We start from the raw sequence: 20,620 nt of genomic DNA, 5'->3' as shown, positions 1-20,620 counted from the left end.
AAGAAGCTTGGGATGAGGAAAGCAAGTCATGAATATTCCATCATGCGCAAGCTGGGCTGATATGCCTTCAGCATCAAATGAGATAGAGCCCCATGCACTTTGCAACATCGGTTTAAATCTTCTACTGTACCAAGGAGAGAGGAAACAAAGGTAAAGAATCTGTTGCTGTCTCACTGATTCGTTTACCTGCAAGGAGATGTCAAATCCGGATGGCTTCCCCCTATTCCTGTTGAAAACCATTCACTAATTCTGGAAAGTATTTATATTTGTTCGTGAAAAACATCCCTAAAACCTAAACAAATACCAAATTACATTTTTCAAAGCTATCCCCGCGGTGAAAGCTCCCCCCACCATCTTGGTTCTTCTGGGCAACGTGTGTTTTCCTGCCAGGAATCAAAGCAAACATTTGGCAATAGAGTGCCTGATTTCTAAAACAACCGAGAGAGGGAAACCCCCTCGGTGTATCGACACAAAGAATTTCAAAGAAGATGAAACCAGCCAACTGTTCATCTCCACGTTGACCTTTTGCTACTTCCCTTCTGACACATGCATTAGTGTGAACGACAGGTTCAGGTCTACTCGGGCAGATCCTAGAGATGTCGTTTTACTCTGAGCCGGGGCCAGGTGTGATAGACTCCCAGCTGAAACTGGCGTTCCAAAAAACAAGACGGTGTCAGAATGCAGGAGTCCATACCCAGAGGGGGAATGAGAAAGGGGATTTCGCTGGGAGCTCAGTTACTGAGGAGAGACCCAGTCCCAGATAGATTATTTTCCTTTAAACTGCCATTGGGTGATCTCCTTATCAACATCCATTTTTGATATGTGCATACTGTATGAAACTAGGCAGAGGAGGGTGGTACTAACTGAAGGTATTCGTAAGCATTATCATGTATCGCTTTGCTTTCATTTGGGAAGGTGGATGTACAGTTTGCCAGACAGTGCAACATATTTAAATGATCTTATGTTGTACTCCATGAGGTACATCACTTCCCATTAGATTTCTCTCCTCTAGACATCCTCCATTTCTGACGCCTCCTGACATTGACGGATACACAGAGCAAGCTGTCTTACCAGCTTACCAGCTGGAGGAGAGTCTTCTTCGCTCCCCTGCATCTCCCCTTCTTGCACTCTCCACCGTGTCCACGAGGCTTCAATGTTTGGATCTCCAGGAGACAGATCCTCCACAGGCGTCTCCACAGCCGATCTATCGCTTCTTCACCTGTGAGCTTTGCTGGCAGGGTCCAGACAGGAAGGAGGTTGCAATAAGAAACGGCAGGTATGTGCCGTTGATATGCGGTTGATCATTTGAGGGTATTTTTTATTTCTGTTTAAAAGGTTGTTTCAAAAGAAAAAAAGTATCCTAATATTCATGCATGAATCAGTAGTGAGGATGTCTTTTTTATGATGAATTATTCAGCACGTATCTTTTTTTTTTTTTCCGAAACAGGCAGCGGCTCAAACTGTCGTGTCTGACAACTGAAAAAGTTCTGCGCTATGAAATGAGAGCTTGAACATAAAATTGAGCTGTATCTCTCCAGTGGATTAGCACTGACAGTTGGCCTTTTTACGAACCTTGACCAGACCACCATCATCTACTGACAAAAACACATCAAGAATTTGTTCTTACACAACCAGTGTCTTGTGAGGTTTGCTGAACTTTGTATAGGACATGCTACAGAACAAAGTAGAGCAAAAACCACAGAGAATAACTAACATTCTTCTAGCATTTGGAGAGGTGATATTTTAATAGATAATCATCTATTTTGTATGGATGTTTTAAAAGGGTGTAATGGATTCATCACTCTTCACATACATAATTCATTGACAACTTTTCAATTTATAAAAAATATTTCAGAAAGCCCTGTGGATTTCTTTCACAGCTCTTACTGTAAACTGATGCTTTCATAAGGTTGCTTGTTATGCGTTGCGTGTTATGCGTTGCGTGTTATGCGTTGCGTGTTATGCGTTGCGCGTTGCGTGTGCAATCCTTGCCGCCCTGGCAGAATGATGCCATCCTTAATGCACTCCTCAATAGCATCTGGCTAATGAATCTGGATTTCTTCTCTGTTGATTTTCCCATGTTCATTTGAATATCTCAAAAACACAATTTCCCAGCAGCTGGGATTTTGATGAGAGTGACTTACACAGAGCAGGTGGTTTAATTGCTTCAATCAGCAGAAGTTATTCTCAACACAAAATCTTTAAATCTTGTCATTCAAAGCCAATAGTAACGAACGCAAACCAATACTTTTCTCACTCCAAAACATCGCATTCTTAGGAAATATACCCCAGCTATGATAACCAAAGGACATTTATTTCGTTTTTCTGTTTACCAATTTATAGGTTCAAACTACAATGTTTCTGTTTTGTATATCCTAACATCAAATGATTCTTACTATACATTGAAGGGACTAGTATGAGTAACCAGAGTAAGTTTCATGCATGTGGCACTTTCCTAGTAAGGGTTAGCAGGGGGTGCATTTCCTGGCAAGACACATTACAGCCCTGCCGTGAAATGCACCCCCATGTAATTTATGTTCTGTATATCCCAGCATCAAATGATTATTACTGTACATTGAAGGGACTGGTATGAGTAACCAGAGTAAGTTTCATGCATGTGGCACTTTCTTAGTCAAAGTTAAAAGGGGTTGCATTTTTTGTCAAGACGCAATACAGCCCAAGTTTTTATTTCCTTACGTTCATTATCGATCTCTGGAGGGTCAATCTCTTCACAAAACAAGGCGAGTGTGTGATTTGAGCAAAGATGCCGGCCCACTGGATCTACTTGCAGTGTTGAGACATCTATAAGCCGGCATCCTCGCCGCACCTCATTTTGGTCGAGTTCAATTTATGCCCCCCCCCCCCCCCTTTCTCCGACTGTGCCTCACTGGGATACTCTGCGGGAACAGATAAAAGGTAATGAGTTGCATCTGGTTACTCCCGCTTCTCGTCGAGAATTTGGGGATTAAACGAGGTTAAAGAACAAGAGCAAATATTTTAACAAGAGCCTTGAAGCCGCGCCGCGTTCTCTTCCTTATTAAGGCAAATTCCATTCATTCAATTAAAATCAATGTGTTGACTTCTCATCTACTCGAAGGAGTAGGCCTAATTCAGGCGTGGCCAATCCTGGTCCTCGAGGGCCACTGTCCTGCATGTTTTAGATGTTTCCCTGCTCCAGGACAGCGGCCTTCGAGGACCAGGATTGGCCACCCCTGGCCTAAATGAACGGATGGTTTACTGTTCAATTTCAGGAAGATTTGTTCAGTAGTCAGTACCTTCTTTTACGGTCATCAAATAGCATAACACGGTACGGTCCATATTTCCGTAGGTGGTCTGGTATTCAGGGCTGTAATGTATTCAGCCGTAACGCCAACATCATATTGACTGCGTCCCACAAATCGATAGCTTTTTCTGCCTCCGTGGCTGGCATGTTAAGCATGTGGACATAAAGAATTGTCATCTCTTTGGCCGTTAGCTCAGATGACAGGGCACATCTCTATTAAAGCCCAGGAAAATCGACCACGCCTACATGTACGTACCACCCCCTCAGTCGTTTAGTCAGAATGATAAATCCTAATTCCGTCATGTTCTTTTGTACAGAAGGTATTTTACAGTTAGTATTCCAACACTGTGGAATACAGTGTTCCACAACACTGTTGGAATACTAAAACACACTTTTAGAGTAGGCCTGCATTGATGGTAGTAGTAGGCAAGTTGGACAGAGACAGACTTTTGATGTTGGGATGTCTGATTTAAATTTAAATTCAATTAGTCTGGGTCAGCTCAGATCCTTCAGTCTGGGTTCTTCTTGTTGTCTGGCCTTTAGTCTTCTCTAACAACACAGTCGCCTGTACAGCCTTTGTATTCCTTTGTACATTGAGCTTGTTATTAATAATGAATTAACATGAATCATTCCTCTTATTGTTGAAACAGACGAACACATAGGAGATATGGATAGAGGGTGGATTGGCGGTCTAGTGTTCAGTCAAGCTCACAGAGATGTGAGACAGAGATCAAGTGGGAGGGAAATATAGATGTCAAGGGTAGACTCTATATATCCCTTTTCCCCTTCGTCCCCAGGCAAAATGGATGAAAAGGTCTACCTTTCACTGTAATGCCGGCTCATTGGTCCATTGTACGAAGCAGAAAAATAATACAGGAGACATGTTCTGTCCCACTACAAAACAAATCAGTGAGAAACCAACAGAGTAGACAGTCAGTATGAAACATGGTGCAACAAGATGTCGAGGATGTAAGCTACTTACTCCAGCTAGATTAAAAGTCTAGTCCCATGGGCAACCTGGTGGCGGGTTTAGTTCAATACTAATGAAGAGGCCTGCTTCTACTCCCGGTTGTCTCAGGTAACTTAATACAACTGCAAGTTTAGCGTAATTGGCCTTGAGAAGTTACAGAGAATGCCCCAGTGGGAAATGGTGTACTCACTGAGACATGTAAGTATATTAAGATATCTAGAGGTTGGGGGTGGGGGGGAATTATGAAAAGATGAATAGCACTTGATTGTGGTGCATGCTGCAATTGCATTGTAGACAATTGGATGACTGTTGACTGATCCGATGGTCTTTCTTCAGTGGATAACAAACAGATTTGAGTCTCTTTTAGAAGTGAGGAACATCCAAATCCCAACAAAGGAGAGCAAATCTGAGCGTCGGATCGTCACATTTCAGAGCTGTTCCCCGCAAAGCCATGATTATCGCTGCAGAGCCCAGCTGGGAGGTCACAGCAATCAGCCCCATTTCATCTCCGCGGCCCATCTTTGATTCAGAAGGGAGTGTCACACACGTTCTGATCAAACCAAGACTTCTTTCCCAGTGGGCCAACAGCTTATCTCTGTGCCTTGCACGTCCCTCCCCTTCTCATGGTAGTTCTAGCACCCCCTAAAGTGGCGTAAACGTATAAAGAGGTGAATGAGGATTGAGCACCAACAGTACATGCGACAGCTTAAGTCGAACGATTCAGTCAATGGATTAGTCTTGAACTTTGATTGATTTCAGTCATATTGGCTTAATCGCATTCAATCATCGACAACGTGTGAGAAGCTTCCTAGACCAGCGGATAAATGGCGATGGTCCTGAAATTAGGATGTTGAGAATCTGCCGTCTAATCTTGAGGTCTTACAATCTGCGGTCAAACAAGTACTTTTCCACCCTGCTGGCTTTAGAGCTCATGCTTCACTGAGAGAGCTCGTTATCTCTCAAGGTCACTGGACCAATCTGTGTCTTTCTTTTGGACAAAGAAAGTACTTTCAGAACAACTCACCCCGGCTTCTCTTTCTTAGCACATGCTACATTTATCAAACACATACCTTTACTTATGTTTATTTTTTTCCACATTTCCAAAAAGTACAAAAAGGGTTGGCACAGTCATGAGGACAAACACAAATCGCAGATGAGAAGTACTAAACAGCGAAGGAAAGGCAAGAGGTAATCTTTCTCTCCCAAGTCGCCAAACAGAAACCCATCACGTTTAATCTTCCAACCACTCAACTCTGATCAATCTGTGATCGCGGTCTTTAGAAGTTCCATCTAGGTGGCCTGACGACGCCCCAACCCCCCCAACCCCGGACAGCGCTCTAATTGGGGTCAAGTCCTGGCTGAGAGTAAGCCAGCACTCTCCTCTACACAAGAGGGCAGAGGGCAGAAGAAAAGCCTCATCTCATCCAGGGTCCTCCATCTCGCTCAGACGGCGGCTTCACTCTACTGAGGAGGCGCGCACGCTCGCGATCTCAATCTAAGGCCGACGGAGGCGATAGCATCAAGGGGCTGTGCCTACGTACTCTGGCGGCGTTTGAAAGTGGGGCGACGCGGCGATTTGTTGAAAGAGATGAACTTCAGTCAAACGCTTTCCTGTTTCGGAAACAAGAATGTCTCCCCTAAAATGCTGCTGTGAAGAAATTCCGGAAGGCAAATTATAACACTGAGGGTAAAAAAAACAAACAAACACTGCCTAACATTAAGTCAAAGATGGAGGAAGCAAACTACCCTCATCTCTTCTGTGTATGGCCATCAAAGGGTAGATAGATCGTACAGATTTAGACCATACAGATTATTTTTGTTTGAAAAAAACTTTTAATCTAGCGCGCGTTTGTGTGTGTCTCTACCAACCCTGTCAGTCACACCTATTATGTAAATGAAATGAGCACTGTTGCCAAGATTAACACACCTAGGGGCACAACAGGTCCTTGTCGCACAAATCCATCTAATCTATGAGCTGGTTGAATGATTTGGCATTGAGGGAAGGGTCACAACAGGGGGAGAAAACAGCAGACTGGAATGAAGCCTTCGGGGAAAGGAACCAAGGGACCTGGTGGGTTTAATATGAAGAGGACACAAGGGTCAAAGGGCAATCACAAGATCTGCTTCAGTGACTGATTCTGGGGCGATGGGATTCGGGGTCCATGATGGAGGGAGTGGCAACAGGGGAGAGAATCAAACTGTTGAAGGGCTGTCGATGTGGGGCATCTCTTCTACTCACTCACGAGCAAAGATTGCACCGCGGGTGGTGGTTGAGTGGTTCAGGATGAACATGGGTGGTAAAAAAACAAAAACAAGGTTCAGTGTGTTCACTGAGTCCACATTTTTTATGAACAAGATACGCATCAAGAAATAACAATTTGTCTCCCTCTTGAAAAGACGCGCCCGTCGACAATACGTTTTCCCCCTTTCCAAAACAAATACGTAACCTATTTTTTCCCCTCTCCTCTCCTACAGGGCGGGCTTCCATCCCCCGGGTGAGGTGCCCTGATCTGGGGGCGCGGGGTCAGAGGACGGTGGGCCTTGGCGGAGGGAGGCGTGGGTCTAGCTGGTCTTGGTCAGGAACTGCGTGGAGAAGTCGTACAGGTCCTTGTTGACCTTCTTCAGCGTCCTCACTTCCTCCTCCAGCTCCGACACGCGCACCTTCGCGGTCTCTCCGTCCCCAAACACACTCTGAGAGTGAGAGAGGAAGAGGGAGGGAACCACAGTGATGGGGGGGGGGGGGGGGGGGGGGGGGGGGGGGGGGGGGGGGGGAGGGAGGGAGAGGGAGAAAGGGATCTTTTTGAATCATGCGCTGGCTCAATCGACAGGGGAGACATTTGGGTCCTGGTTCATAAACGGCTCTTCTCAACGCACACATGAATGATCGCAGAATGAAAGCTTTCCTATATTTGTATTCATGCATTCCCAGCCACTGGGAGAAATGAACACAGAGTGTGTGTGCGCGTATGTATGTGTGTGTGTGTGGGGGGGGGAGGCACAACTGTGTATGGACTAAAACCCTCGCAAATGAAAGCACACTATCAGTGGTGATTGGGGGCAGGGGGGGGCCGAGGGCGCTTGGTGAGGACTTAAATCCCATTTGAAAACCCCTCGCTAATCTCAGCAAGCAAATATTGACATTTCCCATTGTGTCTGATTTTACCACGCAGGCAGTTGCTGGATGACAGCAGAGCACATTTCCTTCCAGATTAGAGAGCAGGGGAAAGGGAGAGCGCGATGCGGAGAGAAAAGCGGGAGAGAGCGCACACATTTCCAGTTGGTGTTTGATTTATTCCTTTGCTACGTTATTCAGTGCTGTGGACTCGCTTGGGGGGCTTTTAGGGCGCGTGTGTGTGTGTGCACACAACGTTCACCAGGGAGCCCGCCACATCTTATATTTATTTATATTGGGGCCAAGTGAGACTAATCCACTTAAGGGGGCCACTTGGTGACTGAAAGGCCAAGCAGTGGAGTCAACAGCAGCTTCCCAGGAGCAGGGGTAAGATGCCTCTGGTGACCTCGTCTGGTTACAGTAGCTGACGAATCCCGTGACCGCTTCATGACATTGGGATCCAAAATATGTCACGCTCATTTCATATAACCTGTATCAAGAAATAAGACTAGACCTAAATGGCACTTTTGCTAAGTCATCAGCTTTGAACTTTGCCAGGGGGGCAACCAACCTCTGCCCAGTCTGTGGAACCTGGAAACACCAACAGAAGTGGCTACAGTATTATTAAAAAAAGAGGTAACGGGTGACTGAAGGTTCAAAAAGTGACTTCAGGAAGTATACAGACAGTTATCTGTGTGGATTTCACCAGAGGAAAGAGGGTATATGGGCCGTAAAATATTGAAATGTCTTATTTGCCACCCTCCCCCTTCCTAAAATCACCGTCACGGTATGTGATTGGGGAAGGAACAGGGTTGTGATTTTAGCTCACCCCCCCCCCCCCCCCGACTTTTGCAAACCCAATCTACCCAGCGGTGGGAGAATAGTTCACATCTGACAGGTCTTTTCCTGCTGTGTGTTTGGAGACTGCTGGAGAGTGCGTTTCCAGATCAGAGTGTGCGCGTCGTCCGGGGCAACGCTGGGCGCGTCACTCACCTTGTCTGTTACTGAGCACATGAGGGAGTGAAGCTTGTCTGCCTTCTCCAAGTAGGTCTCTGCCTGGGCCTGAGAGGAGCAGAGCGGGAGGGGAAAACAATGGGTTTATTCAGCACTCTCTTTCCCTCCCTCGACAGTGTTAGAGAGAAGCCGTGTCAATGTGTGCAATACATCAGTGTGTGTGATAGAGAGAGACAGAGAGAGGGAGAGAGACAGAGGCAAAGAGATACCGAAAAAAAAGGGACTGAAAGAGAGACAGAATGAAAGAGACGAAAAGACAAACGGAGACTAAGAACGAGATTGAGAGAAATGCAAGGAAGCACGTTCAGTTTACACGGTTCGACTCTTAAAAACAATCGCTATCGAATACTTAATTGAAATACATTTCTTCCCAACGGGCCGACATGCAACAGCAAATTAAGACCTTTCAAACACACACGTAGAGGCGAGTCTGGCTACGATCCCACGTGCCTCGAGGAAATCGCTCACACACGGAGGTCACCGGCGCTGATGGCTAACTTACGAGTCCCTCCCCCAAGCCCACCAGACTGACGAGCAGCGAAGACGACTTTGCCGCGGGCGTGACGGCCATAATGTGCCTCTGACAATGCCAATAAAAGAGCCGACAATGACAACACCAGACAACAACAACAAGGTCGATCCGCAATTAAGGGGGCCTGTCCAATAAAAGGAGGAGGAGGAAGTGGGAGGGGAGTCTCCCGGTCTACGAGGCTGATTTATAACCACCGCGCCTGGGCCGGCGAACGCGCAAGGATCCCTGGGCAGTTCCCCTCGCTGACGACGCCCAAGTGTGTGGGAGTCGGGGGTTTATTAGACCGCCGTCTATATCACCTGGGTGGGCCGAGCGGCTGGACGGTGCTTAAGAGAGAGATAGGGGGATTTGAGGAGGGGTGAGGGTGGGGAAGCAAAGCTACACACGCCTACGAATTGGCGGACGCATAATGATGTGGAGCGAGGCTGTCTAATCCCTGCTCCTTCTGCTCCTCTTCTCAGGGTTATTGATTGGCCGTAGCGTCCAGAGTCCTCTCCCTTGTGGGTGGTGAATGGCAGTCGAATCACTAAAGTTGACTCAAAACGAAGCCAAACTTTCGGCTTGTTAGGGCGCTTGCAGTAAACCAGTTAGGGACTCTTAAAAACACAGTGTAAAAGTATCCCTTTTAGCATAGTTTAGAAACACTGATGGTACTTAAGTCACAGTCTCTTAAATAGAAGTCCATATATATAGCTGGTAGAAACAACTGAACGATGCATGTCCTGAGAGGACATGGAAAAAGATGGCACTGAGTTTAGGCCTGCACTCCTTGTGGAGTTCACGTTAGTAACTAACTAGACATGTTAGCGTAGCCAACAGTCCTGTGCACAGACATACTCTTTCAAATGGTTTACATTGAATCACTGTACACACGTAAAGGACAAGTTCAAACGCGTGATGTAAAAAAAAATGACTGTGTGCGCACACAGACACACACATGTCCTTAGAGACCATATCTATAAGCATTACCTTTATCTACCCATTCCACTAATTAGTCTCTGAATCTTTGCCCCCCACCCCCACCCTAAAGGAAATATCTAATTAGCCGACCAGTGAGATACACTATCAAAGGGGCCATGAAGAGCCATCGTCTCGTCTCCTCTGGAGGCTCCCTGGGGAACCCCCGTCTCTGTCCTGTCTAAACCCTGCCCTCTCCAGCTCCCTTGCCTCCCCCTGAACCTTCACTCCAGGTGGTCACCTCCATCATGGGCATTCTCTGGGGCCCGACCACCCTGAGTGGAATCATCTGAGGGAAGCCCCCAAGAGAAGATGGCTGACGTCTTTCTTTGAGATTATTATGGCAACCGGTCACACGTTTTCAAAACTTTAGGTCCGTAGCTGAAAGTTCCAGCGTTGAAACCCTGTGGTTAAACTTTACTTGGGTATCTGCAGGTGATATCTTTGTAAGCAAACCTGCACACTCGCAACACAAAATCAGTGCCAGTCTTGACGTAGGGTACCAGTAGTTGCGATGTTTCCCTAGAGAAAACAATAACTAGCGTTTGTTTGCAGTATAATTTACTTTGCACACCTAGCCATCAGTGACGGTGTGAATGTGCAACACACCTCTGGCTCCTGTAACTATATCATTTTTATTTTTAGGGATTCGTTGTAGTTGTGATAAATGTTTTATAATCATGTTCTACGTTTCTCTGGCTTTCAGAGCATGGGAGGGTGAAGCCCATTTCTCCACAGCAACAGTTATATTCCCAGCAGCTCCGAGATTAGCCATTATGGAAATAAGCGACCTCCGACAGAGAGAGAACGAGAGAGAGAGAAAAAGAGAAGGAAGACAGAGAGAAAGGATGGGAGAAGGAATGGTAGAGAAAGATAGCCTCTGAAAAAGCAAGAGAGCGAAATAACGAGAGAAATGGTGAACCCGAGAACGAGAGCCGGAGGTGAGAGAGAAAGAGAGATTTAGGAGCGAGGGAACAACTGTGTGGAAAAGAGAGAGAGAGAAGGCAGGAGAGTGCGATAGCTGCAAGAAAATATTGGCCAGGTGAAGCGGTTCATGAAAGGTGAATTCCCCTGACTGAGCAGGTGGTGGGTTGAACAGAGGCCCGTGCATGACCATTTCATTTAGCCGGGTGTAATTGATTTTGACAGTGCAAGGATTACTGACGGGACACACACAGATGGCTCGTCACAATGTTGCAGCCATTCACTTAGACTGCGGGAGGTTACCGGTGTATTGGGGTTAGGGTGGAGGGGATTTCTCCATACGGTAAGCAAATACATATGCTTCCTCCACATGCGGGAGTTTAATCCACTTAGGCCAGGGATCCATTTCAAGGATCATTGTGAGGAAAGAAATGCAAATGGTTTGCTGGCTAGGCTAAGCTAGGCTAGTTATTGACCAATTAGTGATGAGCTAGCCCTCTTACCAGAAATCTAGTCTTCCGTCATATGACTTAAATAAGAAATACATTTGTATTATTGTTCTATACCTTTGACATTACACTTTAAATCTGAGGAAATGGGACAGGAATACGGATAAGTGGTCTCATGGTATTCAAAGCTTCCGGAACGAAACCCAAACCCTCCTTCGTGGGTGGTGTGAACGTGATTGGAGGACGAGCAGAACTTTGTGGGTGGTGTGAACGTGATTGGAGGATGATCAGAACTGCTGAACACAAGCCTCCCGGTATTACACATCAAAAAACCAGGGCCGCTACGCTCCCACCATACAAAGCCAAGGTCAAAGCACATGCTAATCACCTGTCAGACACTTTACTTGAAGGTTTTTTTTGAAAGGGGAGGACATTTGCAGCTGGGGTTGAGGGACTCTGCAGAGAAGTGGTCTTCAACCCTGATCCTAAATGCCCACTGTCCAGACTGTTTTAGAGGTTTCCCTGCTGCAAAACGCCTGATTCAAATGAACAAATTGCTATCCGGCTTCCGCAGAGCTACACAACGGCCCCTTCATCTGAATCAGGTGTGTTGGCACAAGGAAACATCTAGAACATACAGGGGGCTGTGAGCCCCGAGGACCAGGTTTGAAGACCCCTGCTATGGGGGGGGTTGACTGACCTGTGTGCGGGGTCCCAGGCGGAGGAACACGCCCCCGGTCTCGCCCGCCCCACCCTGATCGGCGGGGTTGAGGTGGCGGCTGAACCGCAGCAGGGGCACGCCCGGCCGGCTGTCCGGCAGGAACATGTTGGCCGGAGCTGGCATGATGCAGGCGTTGGTGACTGGACCTGAGAAGGGGGAGGAAAATCAGGAACGTTAGTGTGCGTCAAGAGTGGAAGACAGAGATGAAGACGGAGATCCAGGGAGACGGGGAGGGATGAGCGCGAGCTAAAGAGAGCGCTAGAGAGAGAAGGAGAGACAGAGCGCAAGAAAGGGAGGGAAAGAACTAGAGGAAAAGAGAGAAAAAGCGCAAGAGGAAAGAGAGAGACGGAGACAACACGACAGCGGTAATCATCTAAGTGGGAAGACACATTTTATGTGCCTCATGACAGTTTAGTATAGGATTTCCTCACTGCATGCATTATCATCTGCCAAATTCCGATTGGTCAAGTCAGGTCTTTTACTTCCTCTGGATGGGCAGGTTAGGGAAGTAGCTGACTGGCCCTTCAACTTCCACGGACATTAGCGACTGAAAAAATAATAATAATGCGTATCTACTTGGTTTTCTTCTGTAAAAGCATTTTGAGCAACAAGCTTTTGAAGTCACCTCTATACACATACAACAAGTGGACATCATCTTGGCCCGTGATGTGAAACTGACATGAGGTTCAAGAGAAGAAAGCTAAATGTCAGGCCCCCCTGCCACGCTGGAATGCTGTGCCTGCCCAAAGGAAGCCACAGATCAAAGTAGAAAAAGGTGAACGAAGGACTTGAGGAACTACAGAAGCAATCTCTCCCTTCTGCTAACCGCTAACCTACAGGCTACCTCACCATAGCCACGGGCAATGGTGAAACTTCTCCAAATAACTCAAGTTAAAAGTGATTGCCCTTGAATGTTGTTTTGAGGATGCTAATGCTAACACGCGAGCTTTAGTGCTCATTCAACTCTTGAACCTGACGCCTAGTCTTTTATTTGGCCATTAGTGTCAGTCCTGCACAAGCGGGCATCAAATCACCGGAATTGCCCATCTGTCCACCGGGAGAGAAACATCCTTGCGAGGGTATTGCCAATCTGACGTTTATTTTATTGTCTCTCTAGGCAAGAGACATTAAGCCATCATCGTGAACAGAGTCTATTTCACCCGAGACCAAGAGAAGGAGCTAGAATCTGATGGAGGATCTGACATAGCAATTTCAATGGGTGGCTAGAAAGTGAGTCATCTGGGCTCATTAAAAGACAGTCATTTCGAATAATCTGACCAATGTATTCCTTTTGTTATTTCTCCTTTTCCCGTCCTTAAGTAATGTCCAGTCATTGAGTAAAAGGCTTTATCTTAGAAAATATACACCTAGCGCCCATTTTTCACACAGTCCATTGGCATTCATTTATTAGGGATTCAGCAAGGTCTGGGCTAAAAATCGAAGAGACATTTCAGGAAAACAGATGTATAATTTTGATAGAGAGCCAAACTTTCTAATTAAATATTAAATGCAAAAGGGGAAACTGTACCTGACTTAAAATCAATGGATTCAAAAAAAGTTACTGAGCTTTGGCAGTTGAAGTTGTACATCAAAAAAGTTAATGACTAGGCTTTCTAAGCGAAGCAGATCTTTTGATCACATCCAGTGATGTGCAAGTATATAAAACTGAATTGAGTCAACTTTCATACATAACCAAAAACCACAAAGCAAACATACACAGCGGTCAATGTGGCTTCAGTACATCTGGGATAAACAAGGGAAGGAATAGCTCAGTGGTTAGAGCACTTAACAGCAAATATAAATATGAGTGTCTGCTAATTGAACACATTATTCCATTAGCTATTAGGGATAGATCTAAGCTCAGCGGTTAGAGCCTTCGACTGCAGATCAAGACGTTACATCACACTAACTGTCCTCTGGGAATCGAACAGCACACTGATGGACAGCTGTGACACCAGGGACTGTAAATCAGACAGGTCCCCATCACAGGGTTTGCTGATAAGGTGACCCAGACAGAGACAGACAGTGGATTAGGGTCTTTCCTCAACATGTATCCAGGGATGGAACATCACCTCGCCAGGCTTTGAGCCTTCGATCAAGAAGCTTTGCAGCAGCTTCTCAGCACTCTACAAATCACACTGCAGTCATCGAGGCAGGCCAGACAGATATTTTCTTGCATTGATCCAGCACAGTGCGTTTACTGAGGGTAAAGTATTGATTTATTTCCTTTTAACCCACAGTGTTCTTTTTGTTTTTCAACCCCCCCCCCCCCCTCCCCCAGAGTCTTCCAATATCAACATTCTTCAAAATCGTAGGCAACCATGATGAGTCAATGAATGGCAGAGAGGCGATAACAGGAAACAGGAGGGGTGGGAGATAATAAAGAGAAGCGTGGAATATCTACATTTATGAAGCTCCATGCCCCCAAGAAGGGTTTAAAAGGTGGGTGTGCTTCATCCCACACTTCTGACACTGTTTGGGTCCTCTCTCTGTGGTCTCCCTCAACACACTGTGCAGGAGACACCAGTGAGTCAGACGCTGGCACAACCTTATAGCTATGGTGTTTTTTATTTTTTACTTGCGCAGAATACGCCATGTCTTCAAGCTAGACTCAAGCTAACTAGTGGAGGGTTTTTGGGGGTGTTTGTGCACAGGCGACGCATCAAAGCCGTTCCAGACGTCCAATCTAGAACCCATTGTTCCCCGCTTGAGAAGAAACGGTTGAGAGGCAGAGAAAAAGAGGGAAAAGGAAATGTGAAGAAGGAAGGCAGAAAGGAGCGAGGGAGGGATTGTTTGTTGGGTTGTGATTGAGAGGGGTTTCAATCAATTGTGTTGCACAGAGCCAGGCTTGTAGGACAAACACGAGGGGGCGAGATTGCGAACTTTGTTCGTTTAATCGACATTATGGAGACTACGTTTGAGAAAGCCCCCAGGGCACTGCAAGAGTTGGCACTGCGAATGGGCGTCAACCTCTGGAACCAGCTTAACGCAGAACCACAAACATTGTCCAATACCCTAGTTTTTTTTTGCTAGTGTTTCACGAAAAAATAAATGATGGTGACATGAGTCCTAAGTGCTGAGAAGGTGTTCTCGATTTCAGTCTAATATGTCTACACCTGACCAACTTTGTCTAACGGGACTTCAATGTCAATCATTAAATGCAACAGATTCTTTCCAAGTTGGAGACAGTTTCTGGCAACCTTCTCGTTGGCTCAGATTTTTCCACAGTGGACACCGGAAAAGGAAAGGTGAAAAAGTCACCATTTTGTCCATGCATTCATCTTTCGCTCCCACTTAAAATCTTTACATCAGCTGCTAAATTGACAAAGGAAGGCTGGGTGGCTGTAATTCCTCATCAGTGCACAGAGATTGCTGCCAGAGTCATTTCACGCCAAGGGAGGTTATAACTGGGAGAGGGGAGGGGGGAAAAAAAAAATGTGGGTGTTGATTTATTGCTTCCCAGTTGTGAGCAGAGCAGGCAACCTTTAACCGTTAAATCGCTTGGCATACTAAATCCCTCCTCAATGACGAGTTGTGCTTAGGAGGGGTGCATTCGACCACTCTGTCTGGCATTTCTGCTCTGAAAGCAGAGGCTCGAAGCTGTTCAGTCGTACGTGTTTGTTAAAGTCAGCCACATTCCTCGTCTTTGACTATTACTTTCAGTCAGAGACGCCCGGTCTTGGTACCTGGGATTAAATTCCATTGGCTAACCTTGGGTGTCAATTCTACAGCCTAGTTGCTGATTCGCTGATTGACAAACTACTGGGGATACATAAGAATTAGCCTCTAAAATATTGAAAGGGTGTTTTGTCACTGATATCGACATGTGCCATCTGTAATTGAAGACAAAATCCTTGTTTGCATATTATTGGAAAAATGAACGATAGAGCGGAATTAATATGGTAACCGTGGCCAAAGTCAAGGACGCTGGGCGAGGTGGTCATTGTTTAATCAGCATCACGGCTTGACCGCCTATCTACAACAGAAGACTTTCCTCAGCAATAATTCATGTTTTGACTGAAATTGAGAAAAAAACAGTCGAGAAAGAAGGGTGTGTGAGGGTCTGTCCTTTATAAGAAACAGTGACTTAATAAGAATTCCAGAATAACTTGATCTTTGTCAGAGCTAGCTAGCTATACCCTTCATCCTCTTTAAAATCGTATAATTTGCTTTATAAAATCCCCTATGAGCACTGCGGGGTGACTAAAACACCTCCATTATACAGTGTGATTGAAACATAAAGCCCTACAGTCAACTAAAGAGCCTGCAAAATGATTTAAGACTCGGCACTCACAAATGTGAGCTGTATCATCATTTATTAACCCCCCAGTTTAACGGAAACAAGGATTCATGTACAACTAGACAATGAATGTCGAATTACAACATGGCACTGGATAGGTGAAACCTCAAGTTTAAATGAGCCTTGGTTGTACAACGTGATAAATCGCCACGCTCTCTGACCATGAAAACAAGTCAGATCGTTTTTAAACAGCCTTTAAATTCTGATGTTTGGAATAAAATCACAGCAATACGTCCCAATTTCAGTTTGACTTCCAGTCAAAGAGGGAATTGAATAATGCATTTGCATCCTGGGAAATCTCAAGTGGAGCATCTTGAGGAGTGAAAACCGAGATAAAAGAAAGGGAGGGAGAGCGCATGTGAGAGAGAACAGAAAGGGTTGGAAACGCAGAGGAGAAATGTCAAACGAGGAGGGAAACCGGGTTCTAGAAAGGAAGGAAGGAGGGAGGGAGTGTGCTAAACCATTATATGGCAGGGTGCAGAAGTGAGGAAAGCAAGCTGTGAACAGAAACACCCCCATTAATATGGGAATGGGCCAGTAAAACCAACAGGTTGCAGTTCATTTATTAGCACATAAATATAATCCCCAACGTCTAACAAAAGCCATCATGAATAATGCAGGAGAGGGATGGAGGGCGGACTGGGGCAATGTTGTGCCTAATAAGCACTGCGATAAACCTCAGTAAACAGGGAGCAGATCTGCTATGCTTTCTTTGTCCCTGTCCGTTGGTATTATATTTGCCTGGGCCCAAAGGACTTGGTTCTTTCTGCCCGACTGCAGTTGGAGTCAGACCCACTGTCTATCAGTGGAGTCACTATGGATTTTCAGCAGAGGTGAACAGAGATATATCATTATTTTGCCTACGGGCGTGTTTTTCAATTGTTTTTACTTTGCAACCCCAAAAAAAAGGGTAATGAAAAAAAACAGTGGGTATAAGGTATGAAGCCATTGCCGTTTTCCAAATTATTTTAAGAACCGGGGGCAGTTTAAATAGCAGTTTGTGATGGTGTAACAGGGAGACAGTATATTTATTTCTTGTTGTGGTAATAAGGCCTGGCTAATTAACTCCCACTCAATTACAGATATCGATCCCATGGACTTGGCGCCCACTCCTGGACACTAATGGTCCTGTGCCGCTCCTACACACTCATAAATCCTGGCAGCTGCCAAGGAGGGACACAAAATGCAGAGACCAAGGTAGGGGAGTGATACGACATATCATGCCAACACAATGCAGCTACTAAGACATGGATCAAGATGTCCCTAGACAGACACCAGGGCTAGGAACCATCATCATCAGGGAATATTTGCGTGAACCTCAGGTTAAAGTACTCAGACCGGACCCTATGTTGGCTTGGGTGTCATAGAAAATATTAGTCAATTATTTTTTACTGCAAAAGGTTGTGATGCCTAGAGTACGGTCTTGAGTTGGGGCTCACTGTGAATGGCAGCAGGCAGGCATCAGCTAGACAGTGACTGACACCAGGCTCTTGTCCTGGACGGTCCCCCTCGGCCCACTCAGAAGTGTCAGTTTCGATGACTCTTTAATCAATGTGTAACAAGGCCTGAGCAGGAAAGTGCTTCAGCAGGTGCCAAGGCTGCCCGTGGTGAAGAGGGGAATGGCGAGATAGTGGTGTAGGCCTAAGGAGTTGCACGGTTCTTAGGGAGTCCAAGAATCCTTGGCGGAAAAAGCATACCCCATGTCACCATACTCACTAATGGATACGTGTCCTGGTTTTGCAGTCTAGACTAGTACACTGGGCAGATGAGGTAAATAATGTACTGGGTTGACCTTTATGACTTAATTCACAGGTGATTATGTGGTTAGCGTTTCAACGAAGATTCCGCAAATTGTGCCTTTTACTCAAGCGTTTTGATGCAACTTGTCGTCAAGCGCGTTCTTCAACCTCTCTGATCAGGGTGTGGTGCTCAGAAGGAACCGGATCTACATCACGGACACAGTAATGCCTCAGCGCCACTGAGGATTAGCGAAGCTAGCAGTTTCATCCACGCAGGAGGAGCAACACAGACAGCAGAGGGAGGGGGGGGGGGTTGTTTGAAGTCTAAATACTCGGTCGTTACTTTACCCTGGACCCATGAGCAACAGACGCTAGACTTCAGTTTGTTCCCGGCACAGAAGCTCAGAATGCCAGTTACGATAACCTGTGGGTTTGTGATTAAGGTGCTTGAGAGAGAGAGATAAAGTTCCTCTTCTATTTATGAGAAAGACAAGAAAACTCTGGCCAAGTTCAACATGGAGACCCCCCCCTTGGCCTCAAGCTTGCATTCTCCAATGTTTATGAAGAGGGTCACCACCTGGAGAGTAAGTAATTATCTGTCGCTAGAAGATGAACTATTATCACACAGAAAGGGCTTCCAATTTTGTCCATTCCTTCGGAGTGAATCCAGTGAAGCAGTCAATGACACTCTAATGCACTTTCCTTATAAGCTGGCTGACTGTAAAGAAAGGGCTAACCCCAGTAATGGTGTACCCATGTGTTCCCCCAAGACGACAACATATTTCCCTGCTCACTTGTATTGGGAGGCATGTCACCCTTACGTAACGAAAAAACCCTCATATCAAATCAACGTGTTGTTCTCCTGTGCACTGCGAGCACCAACTTCATTTTCCAAGCTAATTTTCCGCCGCTGCTCCCCGATTTGTGTTGGTTGCGCCACGGAGCTTAGCACAGAGGGATGGAAATGTGCGGAGCGAAGGGGCCAGCGAGAAGGTTTTTTAATTGCCTCCTTGATCAGGCAGGTCTTGGGAGGGAGGGGCCGTAACAGACACTGCTATCGTACAGAGCTGCAGAGAATGAGTGGAGCTCAGGAGCTCTGCGGCGAGGAGAGATTGAGACCTTTTTTGACATCTTAACTACAGCCTGAAATCCCCCTGGTGGCTCACATAAGACAAGGGAGGGACTGAGGAGGGTTAAGGGAGATTTAAGAGCCTCTGAGATGTCCTGCATCCTGTGTGGCTGACTGATGGGACATAGACTGCCACCAACAGGCCCACATTTTGTCTAATCTGCTTCCTGGTTGACTTTTCTAACTGGACCATGCAACCTGTGACCTGGAGTAATTAGAATCCAAACTATAGTTTTGACAGCGATGTCAAACTTTTTTACCATTTCACAGCCCTGTGAAGTCTGGCAAAGGGGGCGCGATGATGAAATGTTTAATTAGGTGTACTTACTGCAAATTTTCTGTCGAACATCGCTGCAACCTCTTTATGTGTCTCGGTAATTCTGGCGCCAATTTCTTGTTGCGTTAATTTGGCACTAATTTCTAGGATCAGTCATTTGGGCCTTCCGCTAACTCAATACAGTGACCTTATAATCATGACACTGAATGTTGGCATGGTTATTTTGACATCGCCTTCATCTGCTAATGAAATGGATGCTAATGTCAACTAAATTGAGTGTGTGGTGTGTGCGTGTGTGGGGGGGGACAGACAGGAGGTAAGCAGACAGGAGGAAAATTCACCTTTGTGGTTGATGCTGCGGATATTCTGCTTGCTCTGGATGTCCCACAGTCTCACGGTCTCGTCATGAGAGCCTGACAGGAGAACAGTGCCATCCATCGACACGGACAGGCACGTCACAAGGCTCCTGATGGAGAAGGAAGAAACTCATCATCTGAGGGAATGTTCATTCTTTGAATTGACTTTCTTAAATATACTTATATCGCAGTGATTTGAAATCGCCGATCGGTTTGCTAAAAAAGAAAAAGGGGGGGAACAAAGAATTCAAATGTCTTGAGTTTCCAAAATTACATCACTCGTTCTGTTTCCTGAATCCATATTGCGGATATTCTCAATGATGACCAGGGCCTTCACTATTCATGAATATTATCCATCACTGAATCTACTTCCCCCCCCGAAAAAAGCGAAAAAGCCATTACTGTAAAACAAAATCTATAACTTTTCAGTTATTTTGCAGAATTCCATCTCATACTTTGTGCATTTGTGTTTGCACATTACTGGCAACCTAATTACCATGTGTTTGCCTTCCAGGTATGAGAACAAAATCCAGGCATATGCAGCTACCGAATGAGTCAAGCCACAACACAAGGCACCTTCACTCAACTCCGCAGCTCCAAGCTTCTTGACATTCACCAAGTAAAGTTCTGCAGTCCGCCAATGTAATTCCCCAGCCATCAGCATGGACTCAGTTCACACGTGTGACAGACCCAGGTATCAGACGGGATGAGAGATTAGGACGCCTGAGTAGCTAGCTGCACCTGGTGCTCCATACAAAATGTATTCTGCAAGGATACCGTAAGGGTATCCGAACGCCATCGAAACAGCCACCCAGCAGGTAAAGCACCAAAACGCTGTGTCCTCCCCTTTCTGCAGC

At 46.0% G+C, this 20,620-nt stretch overlaps 1 protein-coding gene across 1 annotated transcript in view; it reads right to left on the bottom strand.

Moving 5' to 3' along the window:
* Window positions 1-5,320: 5,320 nt before the first annotated feature.
* wdr18 (WD repeat domain 18) overlaps window positions 5,321-20,620 on the bottom strand; it is a 32,372-nt gene continuing 17,072 nt past the window's right edge. The window contains exons 7-10 of the mRNA XM_047037055.1: window positions 19,749-19,873; window positions 11,942-12,108; window positions 8,359-8,427; window positions 5,321-6,944 (exon numbers count right to left, since the gene is read on the bottom strand). Coding sequence (XP_046893011.1) covers window positions 6,816-6,944; window positions 8,359-8,427; window positions 11,942-12,108; window positions 19,749-19,873 — 490 coding nt within the window. The 3' untranslated portion in view covers window positions 5,321-6,815. The remainder of the gene's footprint in view (window positions 6,945-8,358; window positions 8,428-11,941; window positions 12,109-19,748; window positions 19,874-20,620) is intronic.

Source organism: Hypomesus transpacificus, chromosome 16 (assembly GCF_021917145.1).
Source record: "Hypomesus transpacificus isolate Combined female chromosome 16, fHypTra1, whole genome shotgun sequence".
Lineage (NCBI taxonomy): Eukaryota > Metazoa > Chordata > Actinopteri > Osmeriformes > Osmeridae > Hypomesus > Hypomesus transpacificus.
The sequence above is the reverse complement of the archived record's forward strand: the minus strand, read 5'-3'. Positions and strand labels throughout refer to the sequence as shown.